Source organism: Grampus griseus (assembly GCF_964374135.1).
Source record: "Grampus griseus genome assembly, chromosome: 13".
Taxonomy (NCBI): Eukaryota; Metazoa; Chordata; class Mammalia; order Artiodactyla; family Delphinidae; genus Grampus; species Grampus griseus.
In genome coordinates this window covers 72,848,502-72,874,154 of record NC_139007.1, presented here as the reverse complement: position 1 = coordinate 72,874,154, position 25,653 = coordinate 72,848,502, and the positions used below count along the sequence as shown (strand labels likewise).

General features: G+C 39.5%; 2 protein-coding genes across 3 annotated transcripts in view; one reads left to right on the top strand and one right to left on the bottom strand.

Annotated features, from left to right (window-relative positions):
- Nucleotides 1-4,025, top strand: part of KATNA1 (katanin catalytic subunit A1) — a 53,142-nt gene extending 49,117 nt beyond the window's left edge. For both annotated transcript variants that reach the window (XM_082668683.1, XM_082668682.1), the window contains exons 8-11: nt 1,977-2,103; nt 2,615-2,749; nt 3,124-3,250; nt 3,690-4,025. In XM_082668683.1, the coding sequence (XP_082524809.1) occupies nt 1,977-2,103; nt 2,615-2,749; nt 3,124-3,250; nt 3,690-3,888 (588 nt within the window). In that variant the 3' untranslated portion in view covers nt 3,889-4,025. The remainder of the gene's footprint in view (nt 1-1,976; nt 2,104-2,614; nt 2,750-3,123; nt 3,251-3,689) is intronic.
- A 1,694-nt stretch (nt 4,026-5,719) lies between these two features.
- GINM1 (glycosylated integral membrane protein 1) lies at nt 5,720-24,801 on the bottom strand. Its single transcript, XM_082668992.1, has 8 exons — nt 24,635-24,801; nt 20,180-20,239; nt 19,913-20,009; nt 14,498-14,649; nt 13,791-13,947; nt 13,114-13,247; nt 11,584-11,747; nt 5,720-6,420 (listed from the first exon to the last, which is right to left on the bottom strand). Exons 1-8 carry the CDS (start codon nt 24,752-24,754, stop codon nt 6,309-6,311), a joined length of 996 nt encoding a protein of 331 aa, XP_082525118.1. The 5' UTR covers nt 24,755-24,801; the 3' UTR covers nt 5,720-6,308.
- Nucleotides 24,802-25,653: the final 852 nt, after the last annotated feature.

Genomic DNA, 25,653 nt, shown 5'->3' with positions numbered 1-25,653 from the left:
CAAAAATAAATAAATAAAATTTAAAATTATTATTATTATCTTACTATCCCTTTGGAGGCAGTAGATGACTTAGAATTCAAGTTTTTAACTAGAAAAGAAAGTGAGATTTAACTATTAGGATTTCCCAAGTGAACAGACTAAAACTAAATCTATACTTTGGAAGCACTGTGCTTTCAACACAATCGCCTCTTAGAGGATACTGAATTATAACCTCATGGTCCAAAGAATTGATGAACCCAGTACAATTGCGTGTTCAAATCTGTAATGTTCACTTGCCATTGTGGACTTGCATTTTACGTTCAAGCTTTCTTGTGCAGTGATTCTGTAAGTTTGGATATTTTGTTTAAAAAATGATTAACGATAAACATTAGTTACTATAATAAAATGCTTCTTATCAACTATACTCCAATTTTAAAAAAGTCTACTAAAAACAAAAAAAACAATAAGTAAATAAAATTAAATGCCTCTTCAGTCTCCTTAAGAAACGGGTGATACTATTGAGTCTTACACAGCTGTTTACTAGATAATACTTGACTAGATCTATTAGTTAAGGGATCAATCTTCCCTGTTCTTTGGTTTGGGGAAGAAATGCATTTAAGGTACAAAAATAAACTTGGGGGATATTATTCAGCCATAAAAAAGAATGAAGTGCTGAGACTTCCTGGTGGCTCAGTGGTTAAGAATCCGCCTGCCAATGCAGGGGACACGGGTTTGATCCCTGGTCCGGGAAGATCCCACATGCCATGGAGCAACTAAGCCCGTGCGCCACAACTACTGAGCCTGCATGCCACAACTACTGAAGCCTGCGTGCCTAGAGCCCATGCTCTGCAACAAGAGAAGCGACTGCAATGAGAAGCCCGCACACCGTAACGAAGAATAGACCCCGCTGTCCGCAACTAGAGAAAGCCTGCACATAGCAACGAAGACCCAATGCAGACAAAAAAAAGAGTGAAGTACTGTACATGCTACAATATAGATAAACATTGAAAACATGCTAAATGAAAGAAGGCAGACACAAAAGGCCACATATTGTATGATCCCATTTATTTGAAATGTCCAGAATAGGTAAATGCAGAAAGACAGAAAATAGATTTGTGATTACCAGGGGCTAGGGGCAGGGAAGTATGGGTTATTTTTGGAGGCAGTGAAAATGTTCTGGAATTTGATAGTGATGATGGTTGCACAACATTGTTAATATACTAAATACTGAATTGTCACTTTAAAATGGTTTAAATGGTGAATTTTATGGTATATGAATTTTATCTCAAAAAAAAAAACTAAGGCCATTTAAATTGACCTCTAATTGACAACTTAAGAGGATAAAAATCAGTTGACCCTTGAACAACGTGAAGGTTAATCTGCATATAACTTATAGTGAGCCCTCTGTATCCACGGTTCTTCCACATCCTTTGGTTCAACCAACCGCAGACTGTGTAGTACCGTAGTATTTACTATGGAAAACTATCCACATATGAGTGGACCCATGCAGTTCAAACCCGAGTTGTTCAAGGGTCAGGTGTACTTGTATTAGTCAAATGAAAAATGGCAATTAAATTAGAATCCCTTAGAGGGAATCTATGTGATTTTATTTAAGGTAATGGTTCTCTTTAACAAAAATTTTTCTAGAACTTTAGAACACATCATTATCTGTAAATGTCTTCCCACCATTGTTGTCCATATTATTGTAGTGTACAGGATAATCCTGTATTTATATGACTCATAAACAAATACATGTTGAAGATAATCAGTTATAGTATTGAATAGTATAAAAAATGGCCATGTAAGATTTAAGTATATGATAGGTCTATATTAGAAGCTGTATTTTAGCTGTTCCAGTTCTATCCTCTCTCCCCAGTATTAGGCAAAGAGGGAGAGATGCACAGGGTGGCAGGCTCCACAGCTCTTTTCTAATTGCTAAACTATAGATGACTTTTCAATGAAATAAAAACCTGGTGTTGCACGCTTTCTCCCTTCAGGCTCGATTTTACTCTCCAGCCACCATATTTATTGATGAGATAGATTCCATTTGTAGCCGCAGAGGGACTTCCGAAGAGCACGAGGCAAGCAGAAGGGTGAAAGCCGAGCTGCTGATTCAGATGGACGGTATGCCTGTGTCTCTGCGTGAGCTGAGCAAGCCCCACTCATAGTGCTGACCCACACAGCCCCAGGGACGCGGGGCTGGCCAGTCGGTCCTGGAGATCGCCAGCGGTAAACTGGGTGCACTGACAGTGGCGACACACCAGCAATTATGGCTGTTTATTCACAGGACACCCTCTGTCATACACACTGATCTCATTTTTAGCCATGAAACTGAAACAAATGCCGATTAATTGGCCTTAGAGAGGGATATGTATGGTTTTGAAGAATTTCTAAATTGCTATGTAGTTGTGCTGAACTAGTCTTTTGATCAAATCTATTTTGAGTCCTATTTTTTGCACACTGCAAAAACTCATTTTTCTTGCACCACAAATTCACATACATACCAGTTAGCTTTGTAAGTCTTAGGGAGGCTTGACGATTACCCTGCTTTTAATGTTGTGCTAAATATCTGATGATCTTTAAGTAGTTGAGCTTTGCTTTTTATTTTTTTACTGTGTTCTTATCCTTCCTAAAGGTGTTGGAGGTGCTTCTGAAAATGACGACCCTTCCAAAATGGTTATGGTTCTGGCAGCTACTAATTTTCCCTGGGATATTGATGAGGCTTTAAGACGACGTCTTGAAAAAAGAATCTATATTCCATTGCCATCAGGTATCTTTATTTGAATCAGAAAGGTCATGTTAACTCTTAGGTAGTTTTGCCTAGAAATTTTAAAATTTGGTATTAATTAACTTTCCAAGACAAACGTAGGATGTCTTTCCTTATTTTAACTGGTTTGGCTATATTTGGAGCCTAAAGCCTTGATACTAGGAAATTTAAAATTCAATGAAATACTTCAATTTTAAAAAATAAAAATTAATTAAAATTTTAAAATAAATGCAGTAAATTCAGTAAGGAATAGGTCTTAAATTTTTTAAGCAAATGAGCTCGAAGAATTGGAAAACAACTTCTCAAAGTAGACTGCAGAAAAATAAAACATTGTTTATGTTGAAGGCTTACATTTTTAAATTTGTTTCTACCAATAGCAAAAGGCAGGGAGGAGCTATTACGAATAAGTCTACGTGAGCTGGAATTGGCTGATGATGTTGACCTTGCAAGTATAGCAGAAAACATGGAAGGTTATTCAGGTGCGGACATTACCAACGTGTGCAGGTATGAATTATTTTGGAAGCATAGGTGTTTTTTTTCTTTTTTTTTGAAGCATAGGTTTTTGTGGGTATAAGCTTCTATTATGAAGTTTTTATGCTGAATTAAGACAGATGAAGAATAAAGACCCACATTATAATCTAGTCAGAGACACAAGTTTTGGTATTACGTTAGTGTTAGCTAACAGCCTCTCTCCTGTCTCTGTGATGCTTATTCTTTATATTATGGTACACTTTTAATAAAATTGAATTGCTATCTTATTATATCCTTTTAATTCTTCTTGGGCTTTTTGCTCAGATTCAACTGCTAAAAAAACAAGTCAAAAACAGGCCTTATAGTCCAGTACTGGATTCTATGCAGTACTACATATGTATATGTAATAAGATAATTACAGAATAACATATGCACTGAAACATTTTTTTGTTTACACGTTTTTAAAACCTAGGGATGCATCCTTGATGGCAATGAGAAGGCGTATTGAAGGTTTGACCCCAGAAGAAATCAGAAATCTTTCAAGAGAAGAAATGCACATGCCTACAACTATGGAGGATTTTGAAATGGCTTTAAAAAAGGTTTCTAAGTCAGTATCTGCTGCAGACATTGAAAGATATGAGAAGTGGATATTTGAGTTTGGATCATGCTAAATTCTCACATGTAAACTGTGAGAAACCTGCATTAAGTGTTTGAATAATAATTAAAAGTAGTATGTCATTGCACCAAGCGCTATATTTTTTTAAATTTTCATAATGGTAAGAGTGAAAAAAAAGTATGATTCTGAATAAAGGAAATTTTTAAAAGTTATAAGCAAATATGTTTTACTTTAGCATTACTGTATTTCTCTTTCACTGACAACAAATGTTGCGGCACAGATGCCATTACTTAGCTTGGAAAACTGTCTTATATGTACATCTAAGTATACTATCTTCTCTTCCACTGCCTGCGGCTGCTGTTCCTTCTAAAGAATAAGACTGGCTCTAGCTCCACAGGTGCCAGTGGATAGCTGAAAATTCCTGAACATTTTTATACAAGTAGCCATTTGATGCATGGACCACACCCAGTGTGCTTTCCTTCCTGCGTGGTGTTATGGTAACTTCCCTCCTCGTCCTGAGAGAGCTTTAAAGGCCCTTCATTTTACTGTGCATTTAAAAGGAAAAAATATATACATCTATATAAAACCTTGCCTGCCTGACTTTATTCTGCCTGTGTAAGAGGCTGCACTGTAGGCGAGTAGATACTTTTCAGCCCGTGCTGCTCACTGTATTCCAGTGAAACGCATTAACCCATCACTCATGGACACAAAGCATAAATAAAATACGTAATAGTTAATGGTGGAAGTAAAAGTTAATAAATGAAATAAAGGTTAATGGTATAAAATTTTAGGTAAGATTTTTGTTTATAATTGTAAAAAACACTGTGGCATCCCAACCATAGAAAACAGAGCCTCAAGAGGACTGAGTGTCTTGCCGTGGTCCCAAGCCTCACAGGTAAGGAGAGAAGTCAGGATGGGAATGGCTGACTGCAAAGTCTACACTCTCCAACAAAAGCCTCCTACATTGTTCTCCTCACTACAGTCTTCAAGCTTATGCTTAATGGATGAAATAAGACCCTGTCATCACTTAAAGTTAGAACTGGTGATTTCTAGCAACTGAGAGAGTGAGGAGGACATAAAAAAATAAAGTGTTACCAGCTGGGTGACTTGAGGATCAAATTGTAAACCGCATACTATGATTTATTCGCCTATAATATGTAGATAGCACATTACAGGGCTGTTATTCCTTATTAAAAGCACCTAGGCAGGACTTGCCTGGTGGCACAGTGGTTAAGAATCCGCCTGCCAATGCAGGGGACACGGGTTCGAGCCCTGGTCTGGGAAGATCCCACGTGCCGTGGAGCAGCAGCCCTGTGCCATAATTACTGCCCGCACGCCTAGAGCCTATGCTCTGCAACAAGAGAAGCCACCACAATGAGAAGCCCGCAACGAAGAGTAGCCCCCGCTGACCGCAACTAGAGAAAGCCTGCGTGCGGCAACGAAGACCCAACCCAGCCAAAAATAAATATTAAAAAAAAAAAAAACAGGCAGAATGAAACATCACTCCTTTACTGCCTTCATCTTTCCTCCACACATACTTCCATTTAGCCAAAATCTAAGGTGGTTGGTCTTAAAAACGAGTCATTTCTTTTTTGAGTAATGTGTTTTAAATGATGGGTTGCAATCAAAAGAAGAATTTTAATAAGTATTATATGTCCTAGATCACATTGTAAAATATACGTCAATTTGGGTGATGGTTAAACACTATTGTAGGGTAAATAAGATTATATTTAGAACCACAAGAGCAAAGGCACGTTGTAATTCCCTGATATTGATGGACTCATTAACTGATGTGAGCCTTGGTTTCAGCCAGTGTTATGTGAAAGCAGCTATTATATATAAGTAACTCGCACGTGAGCAAAATTTTTATTCCAAAAAGATTGTACTTTTTTCTTCAAAAAAATTTATTTTTAGAGTGAGAACATGTCACTGTTTTAAAATCCTGGTTCATTCAAGGTAAGTAGTCTTGGTACAGGATACAATTAAATCATGATATACTTCAGTGATTTTATACTGAGTCACATACTTAATATTAAGGCACATTGTACTCAATAAAAAAATAAGTGTTAAGTTCTTGAGCTTTTAAATTAGAATTTCATAAAGTGCTTTTCATAAAGTCTTATATATTATAGCAATTAAGTGTATATAATTTCATTAACAAAGGCACCTTGAAAAGTATTGGCACATGGCATTTTGTCTTGCCTTTTTTTTTTTTTTTTGGTAGTTTCAAAGTTTCTTCACATCTTCTCTTCCATTTCATTTAAATTTTCTTTAATAACTCACCATCTGAACAGCCAGCCCCATTAATAAGGTGAACTTTAACTGTCACTTTAAAGGTCAAGTTTTAGGCAGTTTTAGGAGTTTAGCAATTTCTTTACTGTACAAACTGATTCCTAACGATTTAAAGAAAATTATATTCGAGTGGCAAATTTGAACCAATAGACTAATTCTGAGTCCATGATTTGAGATGGTGTATTAAACACATGTTTTATCTTCAGGGTTTTCTGCTGTTTTCTCAGTACCATCTGGATATAAGTTGACAGCTGTCACAGGCATAACATTCCCTTTATCCAACTGAAGAATTCCTCTGAAATAAAAAATTAAAATTAAAGTAAGATAGGGTTACTTCGAGGTTATAATTAAATATATACCTGATGTTAGGTAATTTTGCTTCATTTAGTTTATGATGGTTATATAAATCCTAAGTCCAAAGTTCACTTTAACCAAACTGATTGAGGGAACAGAAAGGAATAAGAGGAAGTTCTTTACCTGGTACTGTAGGAGATGACAGGGTAAGCTACAGATCTCCAAGGCAAACAGAGTCCTAGATTTGCACAAGTTGGGCAAAAAGAATAGGCCCAAGCATCTTTCTAACCAGTACTCCAGTGGAACGCAACCTTAGATCTTTAGACAGCATTTCTCCTTCTGTTACTAAAATACCTGACCAGGGAGATCTTTGGATTGGATCCAAAACCCTGTATTGCAAGCTCAGTATTACCCTAATTAGAATGTAAACAGAAGTTGTTTATAGACCTGAACAAGCTGATTCTGAAGTTCACAAGGGAGAAACTGCAAGAATAGCTGTCACATTTTTTTTAAAAAGAACAATGCACAGAAGAGACAGTTGCCCTAACCAGCTAGCAGAGAATTTATTAAAACACTTTATTAAATTAAAACCATGCTACTAAAAAAAAAAAAAAAAAAACTATGCTACTGGCACAGGAGTAGACTAGATCACTGGAAGAAGAGAGTCCAGAAACATGGGAATTTAGTTCATAATAAGGTAATATTCCAAGTCAATGGGCAATAGAACAATGGCCTCTCTGGGAAGCAAAATCAACTAGCTCAAACAATACACAAAAGTGATGGTAAAAACTAAGTTTTAAGAAAACAATGTAATTTTAAGATGGGAAAGGTCTATTTGAGAAAAAATTAAATCCTAGAAGCCATAAAGGGAAAACATGAATTGCCCTGACCCCAAATTTAAAATTTCTGTATGACACGGAATACTATAAATAAAAGCAAAAGACAAATCATAGTCTGGGATTTAAAAATATACATAAAGTCTCCCTGGTGGCGCAGTGGTTGAGAGTCTGCCTGCCGATGCAGGGGACGTGGGTTCGTGCCCCGGTCCGGGAGGATCCCACATGCCGCGGAGCGGCTGGGCCCATAAGCCATGGCCGCTGAGCCTGCACGTCCGGAGCCTGTGCTCTGCAACGGGAGGGGCCGCGGCGGTGAGAGGCCCGCGTACCGCAAAAAAAAAATAATAAAAATATACATATATCTGCAATACATATTATGTATGTATAACAGACAAAGGAGTCCTACATGTTAATGATTACAAAAGGCAATACAACTGAAAAATGGGCAAAGGTTCTAAACAGGCATGTCACAGGAGAAATATATACAGCTAAGCATCACAAAGATGCTAGACTTAGCTAGACCTAGACTAGTAAAGATGGTAGTAAGAAGAAAATGGAAATTAAAATGAGATTTTTGTCCACAGTATAAAAAGCAAAAAAGATTGCTATCAGGTGTTGAGAAGATGTTAAATACATGTACTCTGACCCAGTAATTTCACCTTTTAGGACTCTATCCTACATAAATATACATGTGCAAAGAGACATATGAACATTTAAGAATATACACTAGAGCATTATTGGAAGTAACATGAAATTGGAAATTACCTAAATGTCTAATGGAGGAATGGTTATATTATGGCATACCCATACTGTGAACACTATGCAGCAATAAAAAGTAAGTCCATATATGTATTGATAAGAAAAGATCTTAAGCCCATGGTTACCAAACTGCACTGAGACCCCTGGCATGGCTCACAGAGGTGCTACAGAATATTTAAAAATTTCAAGACTTCTTCAAACAGAGAAAGAGAAATATCGTATGATATTGCTTATATGCAGAATCTTAAAAGAAATGATACAAATGATCGTATTTACAAAACAGAAACGGACTCACAGACTTAGAGAATGAACTTATGCTTACCGGAGGGGAAGGGTGGAGGGAAGGCACAGTTAGGGAGTTTGGGATTGACATGTACACACGGCTATATTTAAAAAGAATAACCAACAAGGACCTACTGTATAGCACAGGGAACTCTGCTCAATGCTATGTGGTAGCCTGGATGGGAGGGGAGTCTGGGGAGAATGGATACCTGTATATGTATGGCTGAGTCACTTTGCTGTGCACCTGAAACTACCACAACATTGTTAATCGGCTATACTCCAATATAAAAAAAAAAGTTAAAAAAATTCAAGGGCTTCCCTGGTGGCGCAGTGGTTGAGAGTCCGCCTGCCGATGCAGGGGACACAGGTTCGTGCCCCGGTCTAGGAGGATCCCACATGCCGCGGAGTGGCTGGGCCCGTGAGCCATGGTCGCTGGGCCTGCGCGTCCGGACCCTGTGCTCTGCAACAGGCGAGGCCACGACAGTGAGAGGCCCGCAAAAAAAAAAAAAAAGAAAAAAGAAAATTCTAGACTTTATGTGTAATACTAGCTTGATGGTAGTTCACGATTTTAACATTACATTGTACTACACATTCTTTTTTCAATGAGGTCCCATCTTTGCAAAGCTGGATTTTGGACAGTTATTGTGATAAAAAGCAAATACAGTACAAAAAACTAATGTTGAATGGGAAATGAGGGTGGCAGTGTCCAATCTGATTCTAAGATATGAGTATTGTGTAGTGCCCTGTAGGTACACAATCCCATTGGTAAGTTAAGAAACAAAAAATATTTTTTCTTTCAATTTTATTTCTGGCCTAGCTAAGGGCACCAAGAAAAAATTCCTGGCACACTTGAGTGCTATGAACCAAGAAAGTTTGGGAACCTCTGTTATAAGTGAGTAATACAATTTGTGGAACAGTTAAGAGTCTAGATTGATAAACAATTATAAGTATCTAGTATACAATTACATCAATACACAGAATTTGGATAAAAGATGCATACCCAAACAGTTAACAATTACGACCTCTAGATACAAGAATTAAAGAACAGGGAAGTGAAAAGGTACTTTTAACTTTCTGTATTGATAAAATTTCTACTACCAGAAAGAATCCTCAGTACAATTGCCAATGATAGAGTATACTGAAAATTAGTTTTTAATTTTACATTGCATTTTTTCACACAGAGGAGCCCATGATAAATAAAACATTTGGTAAAAGAACCATTTAAAAATTTACAACACTGTTTTCTATGTAGATTTGCATAATAAAGATAAAAAAAAAAGTCCTGAGCTTCCTGGCAGTCAAAGGAAAAAGGAAGAAACTATTAAGTTATAGAATTTTCATTATCAGGAAGAAATGGGAAATGGGAATTCTCCAGGGGAAACACAAACTAAAAGGTGGGAGGGGCACTAATATTTCTTTACTCTCATTTGCTCTGTTTGTATTATGACTTTGACCTCTAACAATCCTTTAAGGGAGGCATTAGTTCAGTGTTACACATGAAGAAATGGAAATTTTGAAGACCTCTTGACAAGCAAGTGGAAAAAAAGCAAATGTTTAAATTGGGTCTATTTTTTTTTTTTTTTTTTTTTTTGCGGTACGCAGGCCTCTCACTGTTGTGGCCTCTCCTGTTGCGGAGCACAGGCTCCGGACGCGCAGGCTCAGCGGCCATGGCTCAGGAGCCCAGCCGCTCCGCAGCATGTGGGATCTTCCCGGACCAGGGCACGAACCCGCGTCCCCTGCATCAGTAGGCGGACTCTCAACCACTACGCCACCAGGGAAGCCCTGGGTCTATTTTTTAAAAAAAATAAATCCTATGGTCTTCTCCACATAGTCCAATGTAATTTAGCTAAGCCAAAAATTGTGGTCATCAAGCTTCCCTGGTGGTGTAGTGGTTAAGAATCCACCTGCCAATGCAGGGGACATGGGTTCGATAACTGGTCCGGGAAGATCCCACATGCCGCGGAACAAATAAGCCCGTGCGCCACAACTACTGAGCCTGGGCTCTAGAGCCTGCGAGCCACAACTACTGAGCCCGTGTGCCACAACTACTGAAGACCGCGCGCCTAGAGCCCGTCCTCCGCAACAAGAGAAGCCACTGCAATGAGAAGGCTGCGCACCGCAATAAGGAGTGGCCCCCGCTTGCTGCAACCAGAGAACAGCTCGCGCGCAGCAAGGAAGACCCAGTGCAGCCAAAAATAAAATAAATAAAAATTTTTAAAAAAATTGTCATCTCTATTGAGATTTACTTCTAGTAAGACTAAAATGACTATTTAACTTGTAAAAATGCCAACAATAAATTCATAAAATAATTTCTTACAGTTAAAAAAAAAATCAAGCTGTACAGAAGGGGAAAAAGGGAAGGTTCTCTCCACTCCTGCTCTCATTCTCACTTATTAGACAGAACGTCTCCCTTGCATTCTGGAAATCTTCTGTGCATTTATATACATATACACGTACTTTTCTTTTACCCAAATTGGATGATACCATTAGGCAACTTTTTTCCCCATCTAATACATCTTGGACTTCTTCCTTTTATTTATTTATTTATTTATTTATTTATTTGCGGTACGCGGGCCTCTCACTGCTGTGGCCTCTCCCGTTGTGGAGCACAGGCTCCGGACGCGCAGGCTCAGCGGCCATGGCTCACGGGCCCAGCCGCTCCGCAGCATGTGGGATCTTCCCGGACACGAACTCGTGTCCCCTGCATCGGCAGGCGGACTCTCAACCACTGCGCCACCAGGGAAGCCTGGACTTCTTCCTTTTATAAGCCACACAGAATCCCACTGCATGTGTGAACCATTAGCTATCAACCTCCACCTATAAACAGTTCAGAGGTTTCCTCTTTTGCTTTTGTTTTTTGTTACAAGCAGTGCTGCCGTGAATATCTTGTTAGTCTTCAAAAATTTACTTCATTTTAAATTGATACTTTGGGGTTGAAAATAGTGAAGCCCTCGTTTCATTTCCTTCTTATTATACACATTGCCATTTTCCATTATAGAGATTTGTTTCCTTTCTCTCTCTAATAAACTAAGTTCTTACACAGCAGAGTTTGTCCTATCCACATATGAATTCCCAAGACAAGTGTCTTGACCATAATAGGTATCTAATAAATGTCTTTTAATTTTGCTAACGTTGAAAGATGAGCTAGAACAAAAAACGATGTTATTTTCCCTCCCAATTCTCTTATCCTTCCTAATGTTTATATTTTCCACTCTGAAATAGAGTAAATACAACTACTTTTTAATCATTAAAAATACTAAAATTGATCCAAAATAAGAAATACTTACTTGTATTCACAAACTGGGAAAAGCACCTTTAAGATGGTTATTACTATAACTGCTCCTATAATTCCAACCACCATGACATTCAAAAACATAAAGAATACTGGGAAAACACTACACCAGAACCTGCACAGATCTTTTCTGAACTTTTCCATCCACTGACACATCACCTTTAAAAAAAAAGGGTTTTGATTAGATATGCAAGTTTCATTTGAGCTCTAAGAAACTTTAAAAATTATGTTCTAGTTTTGGGTGATGATAACATTATATACCTTGACTGTGGTGGTGGTTACATGGGCGTATACACTTGTCAAAACTTATCTAACTGTACGTTTTAAGTGGGTGCATTTTATTTTTAAATGTACCTCAGTTATTTACAATTTTAAAAATTATGCAAAACAGGCACAGAAATGTTGCTATACTTTACAATTATTTGCACTGCTGTCTAACTGTAAACCAAGTGAAAATAATTGCTAATTGACAAGAAGAAGGCTAGTCCACTTACATAAAATGGACCCGTCATCTATGTGTTTCCAATATTTGGAGGACAAGAGACGGAGAGACAGAGAAACATATCAGTCGCTTTTGAAACAGACGGGGCATTCACTGTGCACAAAACCTATTTCTGTACTTAAACAGTGACAGAAGAAACTGAGGTGTGCTTTGACGGCATGGGCTTTGAAGAGTCTGTTCTTGGGCTTCCTTGCTCTGAAGGAGATGGGGCAGACAGTGAGGGCGCTAGAGTTCAGGCAGCACAAAGTGACCCCACGTAAGCAGTCCTAACCTTCAGTGAGAATCTCTTCAAAGAATCATTTTGACTAACCACAGATCCTGCTCATTTAAATGTAGATTATTCCGAGTGAGGGGCCTAGCTAACATAGAGATTCCAGGATACTCTCTCTGAACCCAGAATATCTTCCCAGTCAGCAGTATAAGGTCACTAAGAATATACAAGTCCCTAACGGTGCCAGCGCGTATTTACATTTGCACCCATCCTATTTCAGTCCTCACAACAACCTGACGAGAAAGGCATCACTTTACGGACCTTTGTTGTACGGATAAAGGAAAAGGTTAGAGAGGCTAGGAACTTGTCCAAGATGACACAACTAGTGAGTGGCAGAAGCAGGATTCAAACCTAGGCAGTCTGATTCCAGAAAGTACACTCTTAACCAAGTGTGCTTAGTCACTGCACACGGTCCTGAGGGGACCATGCATGTGTGTTTGTGTTAGAAGTCACAGAATACTAACAGACAAATGGGGACATGAGAAAGCCTCTGAAACGGAAGATCCCAAACAAAATGAAATCTAATGCCTTAATCATCATTATCTGACTACATTACTAAGTGAAACTTGAAAAGGAAGACAGGAATACCTAAAAATACCACAGTAAAACAGTGCTGAGTTCATTATTAACAACATCCCATGGATCCAATCCTCATGGTTTCCACCTCATTTTAAATGCTGACATTTATTTTCTTTACCATAATCATAAATGCTTGTAGTATGTATAAAGAGAACCCCAAACGCCCGATTTACCTTATACGAAGACGGAGGCTCTGCTCTGAGAGGAGTTTCAGGCAATTTGCCAGGTAAAGCATCTTCATTTACAGTGGTTTCCACATTCCTGATAAGATACTGGCTGGTGGTCTGCAATGAACTAACACTTTCTCCTGAGGAGGAAGAGCCAGGTTACCAAAATGCTAGGCATATGCTGGTGTCCCTCCCACCAGTCCTAAGACTACTACACCAGTAACATTTCAGATAGCAAGAACACACATTTTTCCAGGGGAGAAAAACAAACATTTGATTGTTTAGCTTTAAATGCCAGAAAGGAACCCCAAATTTAGACAGTTAACAGGGAGCTACAGCAGTTATGATTCTGTCACATAGAAAGTCAAATTTTTTCAAGTTCTGTGTTTCAGTGGGAAAAATGGATACTTCCTCCTCTAAATGAACTTAAATGAATGACATTCTTATTATGTATTTTGTGATGATTACCCAGAGTAAGAGCAGATAGATGATTACAGCAAAATGTCACTCTGTAATCAGCATTGATCACATTCTGCAAAGTCCTCAAATGGATATATAAAGCAATACATGTTACAAAGCATTTTTAAGAGAAGCTTACTTCGAAACATATTAATTATGATTAAAAAGTTACCAACTAAAGAAATAATTACCTTAACACTTTAAATAATGGTATTTTAAAGTACCTTTTTTGGAGAGGTTGGGAAGGGTAAATAAAATGTCACTGTCTCGGGAAATCGAGTACAGCATGCTTTCTTCCAAAGGCAGGGTGTAGTTTGAACGTCTGAGTATTCCCTGATTCTTAACTAAAATATCTATTTCAGTAACGTCCTTCTGTTGAGCCTATGAGAAAATATAAGCAACTCTTTACTTTAAATAATGGCACAAGCTGGTAAGAAACTAAGACTGAATTTTCCTCCCTGATTTCTGATACTAATAACCTTGTCCTAGTCACACACAATTCCTCTTTCTTCCCCCCCCCCACTTTAAGGCATTTAATTTGCAACTTTAATCACACTCCTGTGTGCTCACTATTAGAGGCTGGCTCTCAGTTCCATTTCATTGACTTAGAGAGACTTAGCCAGAGGAAATGGCAGCAGAGCTACGAACCAAATTCAATCTCTTCACTTACTTGCTCTGTTTAATGATGTTTACTATATTTTAAAGTGATATAAACATGTATGAATAAACATGTATGAATATGATCTTTTTTAAAATTAAGACTTCAAATGCTAAACAAGTAAAAAATTCTGAGTGACTGGATACACGCAACACTAACGTAACTTTGTTCCTTATTAAGTCAGAAATAAATAGTAAAATAACTGAACACATGCATAACACCGAGCACAAATCTTTATAATTTAATTCTCAATTAGTAAGCATACTATCTTACTTGTTTTCCATCAATCTCTACTACCTCTTCTTGAACGACAATTAGTTGCAAACTGGAACCAGATGTCATAGGCCACTCATGAACTAAAATCCTTACACTGACAATTCCAGAATATCCTTTTTCCTCCAAATTTTCCAGATTTTCATTCTTCACTATAAAAAAAAAGTAGTGACAGCTCTGAACAAAAGTTGCCACCAAGTCAGTTGCTGCATTTGATTATTTTGATGACATTTACATGGAACGAGACAGTTGTATACCAATATCTTTGCCTTTCTTCATCTCTGACCTCATATTGATGCTTCAGATCTATGAAAACAAAGACAACTTGACAAATCCTTACAATCCTTATACTCATTTGAAAAGGGGAAAATGCTTGATGGCCTTTAGGTTTTGTACCGAACTCCACACTAGCCACGTCCTTCCTATTCTTTTATATACACTGTCAATGAGGAACCGACAAGGCGTTAACTATTTACAAAGCAGGCCAGAAGACACAGACAATCCGATGTTTTAGCAAAGTGAGCACGTTCATCCATCCAGTCATTCGTTCACAAAATCCAGTGATAGAAGGGGCCCAAGCAGGAAGGACACTTGAGGCTTTTCTCAATCCTGTCTCCAGTAAGCGACTCGTTACTGTTGGAGAGGTCAGGAATGGGGAAGAGGGTGGGAGAGCCCTTAATGACTCTCCACCAATGGACGATGGGGTAGGATCAGCTACCGGCCCTGCTCCTCTCTAGCTCAGAATCCCCGCCCCACCCTGGCAGTGACGGGGTGTAGCAGTTGCAGCTGGCTTATAAAGCCAAGAAAGTGAAAGAGATAGAAAAAGATAAATCAATAGAAACCAACGAAACTGCCGCAAAAGAAGCATTTTGCTTCTGCTCCTCAAATGTTATTGTCTGAGAATTACTTGCCAGAAAGGAACCCAGATGGAAATTCTGCATGCATATCCAGCTATTTAAAGTGATGCTGTGCCTTTGCAGAGCTGTTCCCTTGATCTAGAACGCTCTCCATGGGCTTCCCTGGTGGCGCAGTGGTTAAGAATCCGCCTGCCAATGCAGGGAACACGGGTTCGAGCCCTGGTCCGGGAAGATCCAACATGCTGCGGAGCAAGTAAGCCCGTGCACCACAACTACTGAGCCTGCGTTCCAGAGCCCACGAGCCACAACTCCTGAAGCCCAGGCGCCTACAGCCCGTGCTCTGCAACAAGAGAAACCACCGCAGTGCGAAGCCCCCGCTCACCGCAACTAGAGAGAAGCCCGCGCGCAGCAACTAAGACCCAACACAGCCAAACATAAATAAATAAATTAAATAAAGTTTTAAAAAATGTTATAGAATGCTCTCCATTATTCACTCTCCTCCCATACATTTTTAATAAACTCCTACTTGGGTAGTTCTAGATACCGTATCCCTACAATGCTGAGTTCATGCCTTTTTTTTTAAGCACTAACTTTCTCGTAGTGTAGCTCTTAGTTTAGAAACCTGTCTCCTCAACTAGGCTGAGTTCTTTGAGAGAATGCATGAAGTTTATTGTTCTACAGCCTTTGTGAATCAGTGATTCCACCCAGAATTATAAATACATAATTTAAAGTAAATATCCTATCATAAATTGTCAATAATGTTCAGACACCTGGTTGAGTGGTTCTAAATCCTAACTATGCATCAGAATCACCAGGGAACAGTATAGATGCCAGAGCCTCACTCTAATCTTAATAAATCAAAATCTCTGGGGGGTATAGACTAACATTTGTAATTTTTTAAACAGGTACAGATATTTTTATTGAGAAACAAGTGGCCTAACCCTTGGTCTCAATCTTCCTTGACTTCTCTATTTCTGTTAATAAACCCACCCTTCTCCAACCTACCAAGGACAGGAATTACTAGGTTACCTTTGACTTCTTCACCCTCATCCTCTGTATCCAGTCAGTTGCTTCCTTTGGACCATTCCAAAGTATCTCCTATATTTGTCCTTTCCATCTCCACCTACCTCCCCACCCAATGTCTAGTTCATTAGCTACTTACTATTATGATACTTACCTATTCTCCCCTTCTGTAACCCCTCCCCCCTTCAAACCATTCACACCACAGCACCAGATTAATCTTACCATGACATGGTTTTGATTATAGTCTCCTTGTGCAAACGCCTTCAGCAGCGCCCCCGTGACCTCTTTAGTGGTTCTCTGCCTGGTCCTCCTTCTTCAGGCTCGTTACAGTGTGCCCTCTCTCTAGTCTGCCTAACTTCCCTCACATCATCTGAGGCTCCTAACTGGAAAACGTCCCTTCTCTCGTGGTCCATGTCAGTGTTTTCACTGTTTACCCATCAGCCTCCCTCATGGAACAGTGGGCTCCTCGTCAGCCTAGTTGTATGCCCAAAGGCCAGTGCACGAGGACACAGATTCAATGCATGAGAAAATGCAGTCATATAAATACATCAAAGCAGGGACCCTTCAGACTCCAAAGCTGGTACTGCTGCCGTAGAATAAAACTAATAAGAACAAAAGCCCTCCATATTCTGACTTTCCCTACTGAGGTAGACAGCTTTCCCAAAGGGCTCTCAATGACCCTTGCCTTCTGACGTTCACGCCCCTGTGTAACTGCCCCCTGCCGAGTGTGGGCTGGACCTAGTAACTTGTTTCTAACAAACAGAATACAGCAAAAGTGCTGGAACGTCACCTGTGTGATTAGATTATAAAAGACTCTGACTTGTGTCTTGCCGGTACTCTCTCCCTGACACTGTCTCTCGTACTCTCACTGATAAAGCCAGCTGCCATGTTGTGAGATACTCTACAGAGAGGCCATGTGGCATGGAAATGGGGGAGGCCTCCAGCTAACATCTTGTGAGGAACGGAGGCCTCAGTCCAACAGTTCACAAGCAACTACATCCTGTCAACAACCATGTGAGTGCGCTAGGAAGCGGGCCTCGCCAGTCGTGCCAGAGCCAGAGAGCCCAGCTAGGCCAAGCTCAGATTCTTGCCCTGCAAGAACTAGGAGATAATACTGACAAAGACTACTAACTTGGGGGTGAAATTGTTACACAGCAGTATAACTAATGTATCTACAAAGAAGAAATTTTTTTTAAAGAATTAAGCATAGAAGACTTTTTGTTGTAGTTGCATTTAATGTTTTAAAGATTCTTGTAACTGATAAGATAGGCTTTTACTTCCACTTTCAAGGAAACAAACCCTGTGCAACTGGGATGACTAGAAAGATGACTATAACAAATAAAGCAGCCAGACTGCACTCCACGTCAACTTCCTAATAAATGTAGCATCAGTGGAATATTCTTCAAGCCAGTAATGGCTCTTCCTCTCCTAGCTATGATGGATTAGCTTGTAGCACACCACTGAGAACCACTAGAAAACATGTAAAAAGATAAACACACAAACACACACTCAGATCTGCACTAAAAAAATACTAAGGGGAATTCTTTAGGCAGAGGGAAAATAACCCCAGAGGGGAACACTGATATTCAGGAAGGAATGAAGAACAATGGAAAGGGTAACTGTGAGGGTGAACATAAATGAATACTGGACTACAGAAAACCATTAAGTATAATTATGTTGCTTAGTGTTTAAGAACCCAAAGAGTTAAAATGCATGACAATAGCAACACAAAAGCAAAAAGGGGGTAATTCCCTGGAGGTCCAGTGGTTAGGATTCAGTGCTTTCACTGCCATGGCCTGGGTTCAATTCCTGGTCGGGGAACTAAGATCTTGCAAGCCACGTGGCGCAGCCAAAAAAATAAAAATAAAATTTAAAAAAGCATAAAGGGAATCAATGGACTTTACATTTTCTAAGGGTCCTACATTGGTTGGGAAATGATAAAAGTACTAGTTTACTGATCTCAAGGGTAACCATTAAAAGAATAGTAAAATAATATAAAAACCAACAAGATAGAGGGGAACGATGAAACAAAAAGTAAATAACCCAGAACAGGGCAAAAAAGGAGAAGAAAAAGAAACAGAACAGGTGAGACACAAATAGGAAACAAATAATTAAGAGAGAAGATGTAAATCCAAATACATTAGTTACTACATTAATGTAAATAAATTAAAATTCCAACTAAAGACAGATTGACAGCCTGGATTTAAAAAAAAAAAAGAAAGAAACCACAAGTATATGCTGCTTGTAAGACATTCACCTCAATTATAAGGACCCAGGAAGACTCCAAGAAGATGGAAAGATACCACAAAGCAATCCACGTCCCTCCCCCATGCCTGGCCAAAAAGCAGTGATTAGTAAAATAATACAGATAAAGCTGATTTTAAGGCAAGAACATCACTAGAGATAAATAAGGACATATTATAATGATAAATGAGTGGATTCACCAGGAAGACATAACAGCTCTAAATATGTATGGATTTAGTAATATTGTGTCACAATATATAAAGCAAACATTGACAAAACTGAAAGAACAGACAAATATACATAGTGGAGATTTAACATACCATTCTCAGTAATTGATAGGGCAAGGAAAGAAATAAACAAAAAAATCAGTAATTCCATAAAGGATTGAACACAATTAACAAATCTGACCTGACATATATAGAACATCATATCCAACTAATTACATAATTAACTTTTTTTCAAGTACACACAGAAAACAACATTTACTAAAACTGACCATCTGCTAAGCCATACAGCAAGTCTCTAACTTCAAAGGGTTAAAATTATACAGATTATATCTCTGATGATAGAGGTGGAATCAGTAAAAAAAAAAAAAAAAAAAAATCCCAAAATGTTTGAAAATTAAGCAATATACTTCAAAATGACCCACAGGATAAGGAAATATCACAGCAAATAATTAGAAAACACCATGAATGGAATGATAATAAAGATATATAATGAATTAAGTATGGGATACAACTGCTCAGAGAAACATTTACTGCCTCAAATGCATATATTAAAACAGGTAATAGGAATACTATACAAATTTTTCATATCCTTTATTTCATTCAAATAATGGCACATTCCAATGTAACATATTTGCTTGTTTTTAAACAACTCAAGATTTTAAAAGGTTAAAAAGGAAAACATTATATGGACATAAAGGTGGAAGAATCAGAAAGACAAATCACTTTTCTCTTTATTTTTTACAACTGTGATAAGCACTCCTCTGAAGATTTTGTCTCTTGCTTATAAATCTCCGTTTACTACCTCCAGGCACATTCTTACATTGTTATCAACCTACCAGACATGAAGTTCCAAGCAATGCCAATCGCATGACAGAGAAAATGTGAATATGCCAGAAATATAAATATAAAGTAGGAAAAGAGTACACACAAGTGTTATTATATACTCTAGTAATGATGTGCAGTATTAATTTGAAATGGAAATATTTAACATCAAAGAATTGTGTTTCACTAATTTAGTATTATTAAAAATAGAACAATTACGGAAGTAATTTAGCAGTACTTACCTATCAAAGTCTGACAGCTTATTCGGGTTACACCACTATTTACAGGGAAGTCATTTACATATACCTGTCCACTCTCATAGGTTATGTTAAGAACAACCTTAAAATAAAGCAGCATATACATTAATTCCAATGGTTTACAAATGATGACAAACTCTTCATGTCAAAAATACATTATCTAACTAAATTGGATATATAGATAAAAAATAAAATAGGCTGCATGATACTTAGCTAAGTGATATAATAAAAACATAACCAAAAGAGACAAACCTGTTCTTTAGATACCTCCCCATCATCTTTCAGGGTAGTTACATTAATTCTGATGCTGTCCTGCAAAACAAATATACAAATTGGGCAGGTATGCATTTCACAAACTGAGAATAACTCAGTTCTTTTTCTTCTTCCCTCAGTTATACTTATTGTATGATCACTTAAGGCAACATTAAAAGACCACTTTTAAAAACTCATCAATTTCATCCTTACAGCCTTTTAAATACCCTTCACAATTCCAATTTTTTATAAACTATATACTTTTCCACTTAATTATGAAATATATCACATATCTGAGCATATAAAATGCAAATATAGAGTTTAAAAGAAAAGATTAACACTCACATACTTACTACCTAGCTTAAAAACTAGAATGTCATCCACACCTTAGAAGTCCCCTGCATGACCTTTTCTGTCACATTCCCCTCATGCCCCTCAGAAGGAATCCCTATATTGTCTTCTATGTTAACATTTCTTGCTTTTCTTTATAGTTTAACTATCTGTATTATCTCTCTCTAAACAACATATTGTTGTTTATATGAGTGGAATAATATAATGTATTCTTCTGGAACTTCTTTCATTTAAAACTGTTATGTATGCAGCTGTAGACATTTATTTACAGCATTGTGTAATATGCCATCAAATTGTTACCGATTTACTTAACTGTCCCCTGTCAGTGGACATTTGAAATGTTTCCAACTCTATTGTTTTCATATACAAAGTTTCTCTAACCCTTCTTACATGTGTCCCCTAGTGCCCAAGGACAAGGTCTTTCAGTGCACAGCTTCAGTGCCTCTCAAGGTATGCTCAAAAGCACTCTGCTCAAATATTTAAGTTTACTCATGACATGCTTACTACAGACAAGAAAGCATTATTCTAAGTAATCAGGGTCACAGGAACTATGATTTGTTATCTGTAAATCAAATTCTTTCCTAAATGTATTCACAGACAGACATTGTTATCATAGAATGAAAACAAGACTCCTCTTAAATACTTTTTTTGTGAGGGTATTCTTAATTTTGAAAAGACAAAAATTATTCTAAACATCAAACCAATATACAAGTGTATTTCTTGGCACTGTGCGCAACTCCAATACTTTATATATTTCTAACAAATGAGAGACCAAGACTGAGTGATTTTATGAGATTGGCTTGATTCCTGGGACAACCTGAGGAACAAGATTCTAACATGTAAATTCATACCATTTATTCAGGATGACTTTGGTACACTTCCCAACTCCCATAGGAGCCCAGGAAGCTTTAGGACTAGTGATTCCTCAGATCCAGCCTGGCTTTCTCCTGGCCCACGCTTATCTAGAATTAAGTGTGGGCTAGAACAAATAAACTCATCTCTAGAACAAACTAACATTCAATAAATCATCAAGTTGGTGGCTATATTGTTTTATGCCCAAATTCCAGCCAAGAATTCATTCCTCTTTTCAAACTAGAGGATCTGTTTGAAAACTGTAGACTATAGTGCTCTTCTAATAGCCCAGAGATAACCGTCCACTCATGGTGTTATGAGAAACCTTTTTATAGCTTCTGCCTTTCAAGTAGAGAACATACACTATATTGTGAGTAATTTATTGCACTTACATACATCATTTGCCCAGTAGAAATATGCGGTTTGTAAAAGACAATTAGCAGACTGTATAGCGCACTATATTTTCCAGAAAACTAACTTCAATTAAATTCCTTTTGACCCTCTTGAATGATTTCATATCAGGGGAAACTCTCATCCCTTACTGCCTCCTGACCCAAAGTTCAGAGCCAGCATATTTCTTGTTCTTCCTGAGAGCCTCTGACTGAACTGAAAGTTCAGGCTTGTCAGCCAGGGCAGTGTATGCTTAGAAAGTGAGTGGCAGAACTGAAGTTTCTCCCCACTCATTTTCAATTCTCCTCTAATTCCTTCACTCACAAGTGCCCATCTGGAACAAAATGGCTTCCTAAGGACAAAGGTAATAGATACCTGGTTTAAAATAAATCTGAGGGAAATACATGAAATACTTACACATATAAGAAAATAAGTGTCCTCTGGATGCCTCCCTCTCTTTGGGGACCAAGTCATTTTAATATTAGAAGAATGTACTGTAAATATTTTTTTATTTCACAATCTTTGTAACAACTTTTCCCCAAATTTTTTAAAATTTCACAATCTGTGTATCCTCAACTTCTGACAACTACATGTGTAAACAAAACATAAAATGCGGGACTTCCCTGGCGTCGCAGTAGTTAAGAATCCACCTGCCAATGCAGGGGACACGGGTTCGAGCCCTGGTCTGGGAAGATCCCACATGCTGCGGAGCAACTAAGCCCATGTACCACAACTACTGAGCCTGCGCTCTAGAGCCTGAGAGCCACAACTACTGACCCTGCGTGCCACAGCTACTGAAGCCCGCGTGCCTAGAGCCCGTGCTCCACAACAAGAGAAGCCACTGCAATGCAAAGCCCGTGCACTGCAACGAAGAGTAGTCCCGGCTCACCGCAACAAGAGAAAGCCCGCGCTCAGCAACGAAGACCCAATGCAGCCAAAAATAAATAAATAAATTTATTTAAAAAAAAACACAACAGAAAAATGCTTATAACACAATAAATATGAGTCACTGAAGAGCTACAAGGAGAATTTTTCTGACTTCAACCAGTTTTCTTACAGTTAGGTCAGGCTGGATACAAAGATGAACAAATGAACAGATATGTGTAGTAAAACATAAATGGTAGTTTAAGTTGGCATTATTCAATACGGTATCCACTAACCACATGTGGCTATTCACGTTTAAGTTAATTAAAACTAAATAACATTTTAAAAACTCAGTTCCTCAATCACACTGGCCACATTTCAAATACTCAGTAACCACAGTAGTCTAGTGGCTACTGTAATGGGGAGAGCAGACATACACCATCACTGCACAAAGGTCAACTGGACAGCTCCTATCAAATATGCATGACCACTGTAAAATTCTTTCAAATGTTCTGTACATTAAAAATTTTTCACAGTAAAACTTTGTGAGATCAAGAGGCCTCAGTTTCCCATATACACTTTTCCAAGGAATGAGATTCTCCTTCTAGTTGCACACCATTCATTTAACCTATGAAATTCTGAGTGTAGATCTGGACCTTCCAAAAGTAGAAAGAAGTCATAAGGAGAACTGAAATGATGAACTCACTACGAGCCCCACGGTGTGGTGTATTTTCAGCTTGCAGTCTAAATGCATTTTTTTTCATATTATAGGAACAGACTCAAATGTCTTTCGGGTTCATAAATAACTATGATGAATCTTTAAAATCTGGAAAAGGGAAAAACAATGTCTCTATTTCCAGAACTCTAGGAATTATTTCATTTTTATTTGGTCTCTTGATCTCACAACCATATTTCTGAACAGCTGCAACTGTGGTCCACATACTTCAGATATAAGTGGTTCTTAGAGCTTGGGATGCTGTGACTTCTTGGAATGTCCCAAGAGAACTGAAACTAAGATATGCTATTATTCTACCCAGGAGGGGTAACGTCGTAACCCTCACCCCTGAATTTTGAGCATTCAAGTCTTGATATAGTAAGAAAAGGCGCACCTATGTCGTTTCATTTCATTCTGGGAAAATCGCATTTTAAAGTCTTCAGACGCTTCCCTACCACACATTGAATTAATGAAAGGCAAATACTGGTTAATTCCACCCGGCCAAAGCAGTAAGAACCAGCCACCCTTCAGGACAAGCATGCAGTGGTCCCTAAACTTTAGCCGACCTCGGGATCACCTGGAGGGCTTGCTGCAACAGACCGCTGGGTCCCCACCCTAGAGCTTCTGATTAGCGCGTTTCTGCCAGGTTCCCAGGGGATGCTGGTGTGGCTGGTTCCACCGCGCTCGAAGATCAACTCCTCTAACAACTCCCGCCAAAGGGACGACGTCGGGGTCAGCGTTGGCCTGCAGCCTCCCTCCCTCTCCGGCCCAGCGACCCGGCTGGCGTGCACCCGGAGCCCTGCACGCCGGGGGAAGGCAGGCATTCCTTCCCGCCGCCGGCCGGGGCAGACAGGTGGCCCGGAAACGCTCGCGCTCGCTCTCAACTGAGCAACTTCCACGTTTCCCCAGCACTTCAACACTGCCTCGCCCCAGAGCCCGGCTCTTTAGGCGCCATTACAAAAGGCTGAGATCACTAGTGATCCGCTACTTTCGACGGCACAACCCCATCAGGACTGCAACTGCCTGGACTGCCGCAACAATCGGGTTCGCTGCGCCGCGCTGAACCTCAAACTGAAGAGCCTCTTTTGCGCTCTCGCCTCCCCCATCCCCTGCCGCCTCCATTTCCTTGGCTGCTTCTCCCCACTCCCGCTTTGGGGGCCCGGCCCCCAGACCACGGCCTGCCCGCCGGAGGTGGGAGGCGTCGATGGGGACGCCGCAGTCCCACGTCCCCGGTCCCGGCTTCTCCTGAGGATCCCGGCAGAGCCGCGTCCGCCGTGCCCTACCTTCGGGGCTCGGGGCAACAGCGTCGGCTCAAAGGTGCCCGTCGTCAGCCAGCCGGTGACTGGCAGCGCCGCGACGATGAGCAGCCGGAGGGCGAGCGGCGCCCGCGGAGCGCCCTCCATCTTGGACAGGCCGGCGGCGGGCGGCTGGCGTTGGGGGCGGTTCGGGGGCGGCTGGGAGGCGAGGGCCAAGCTGGCCCGAGGGGCGGGGCCTTTACGAGGGGAGGGGCGGGGCGGCCTTTACGAGGGGAGGGGCGGGGCGGCCTTTACGAGGGGAGGGGCGGGGCGGGGGCGGGGAGAAGGTGGGGCGGGACCCGGAAGGCTCCGAGAGCTGCGGAGGTCTAGGCCTCCGGGCCGCGGAGCAACGTTCGGGGGGGAATCAAGTCAACAGAAGGTCTGATTCCGTCATTAGACCGGCACTCTGATTTGGAGAGAGTTTCCTCACCTAAAAGAGTGTAAACATTTTCATTGCCATTACTTTTGAATCAGTATATACTGTATGTGTACATAGGTATGTCTCTGTGTGTATATATTTACATATATCTACAAAGTGAAAATAGTGGTAATGTATCAGAACGCTGTTGTACAAGAAAATAAGGTATATCACGTTTAGAGGGGCAGATTTATTAAATCGGTACTTCTCACCATGGTTGCACTTGGTAATTGCCTGAGCACTTTTAAAAATTACTGATTCTGGTATCTTCTGGGACACCTGAGTTTCTGATTTACTTTGGGCAGCTACTTGGGCACTGGTAGTTTTTAAAGTTCCCCAGTGATTTACTGTGACAAGGTTGAGGATCAACTCCACATTAAGTTCAACACTCAGCGGATCGCTGGAGACGCGAGAGAACAACACTCCACTGGAAGCCAGGCCATCTGGGCTCTCAGGACTTTTCTAGTGAGCTTATTAAAATCTATAAATTGAAGATGATAGATTTTCTTCCCTCTTTAAGATTAAAAAAATAATTTTCTTTTTGATGAAACCCTCTAAAGCAAATGTGAAATGAAATGAAAGAAACCCC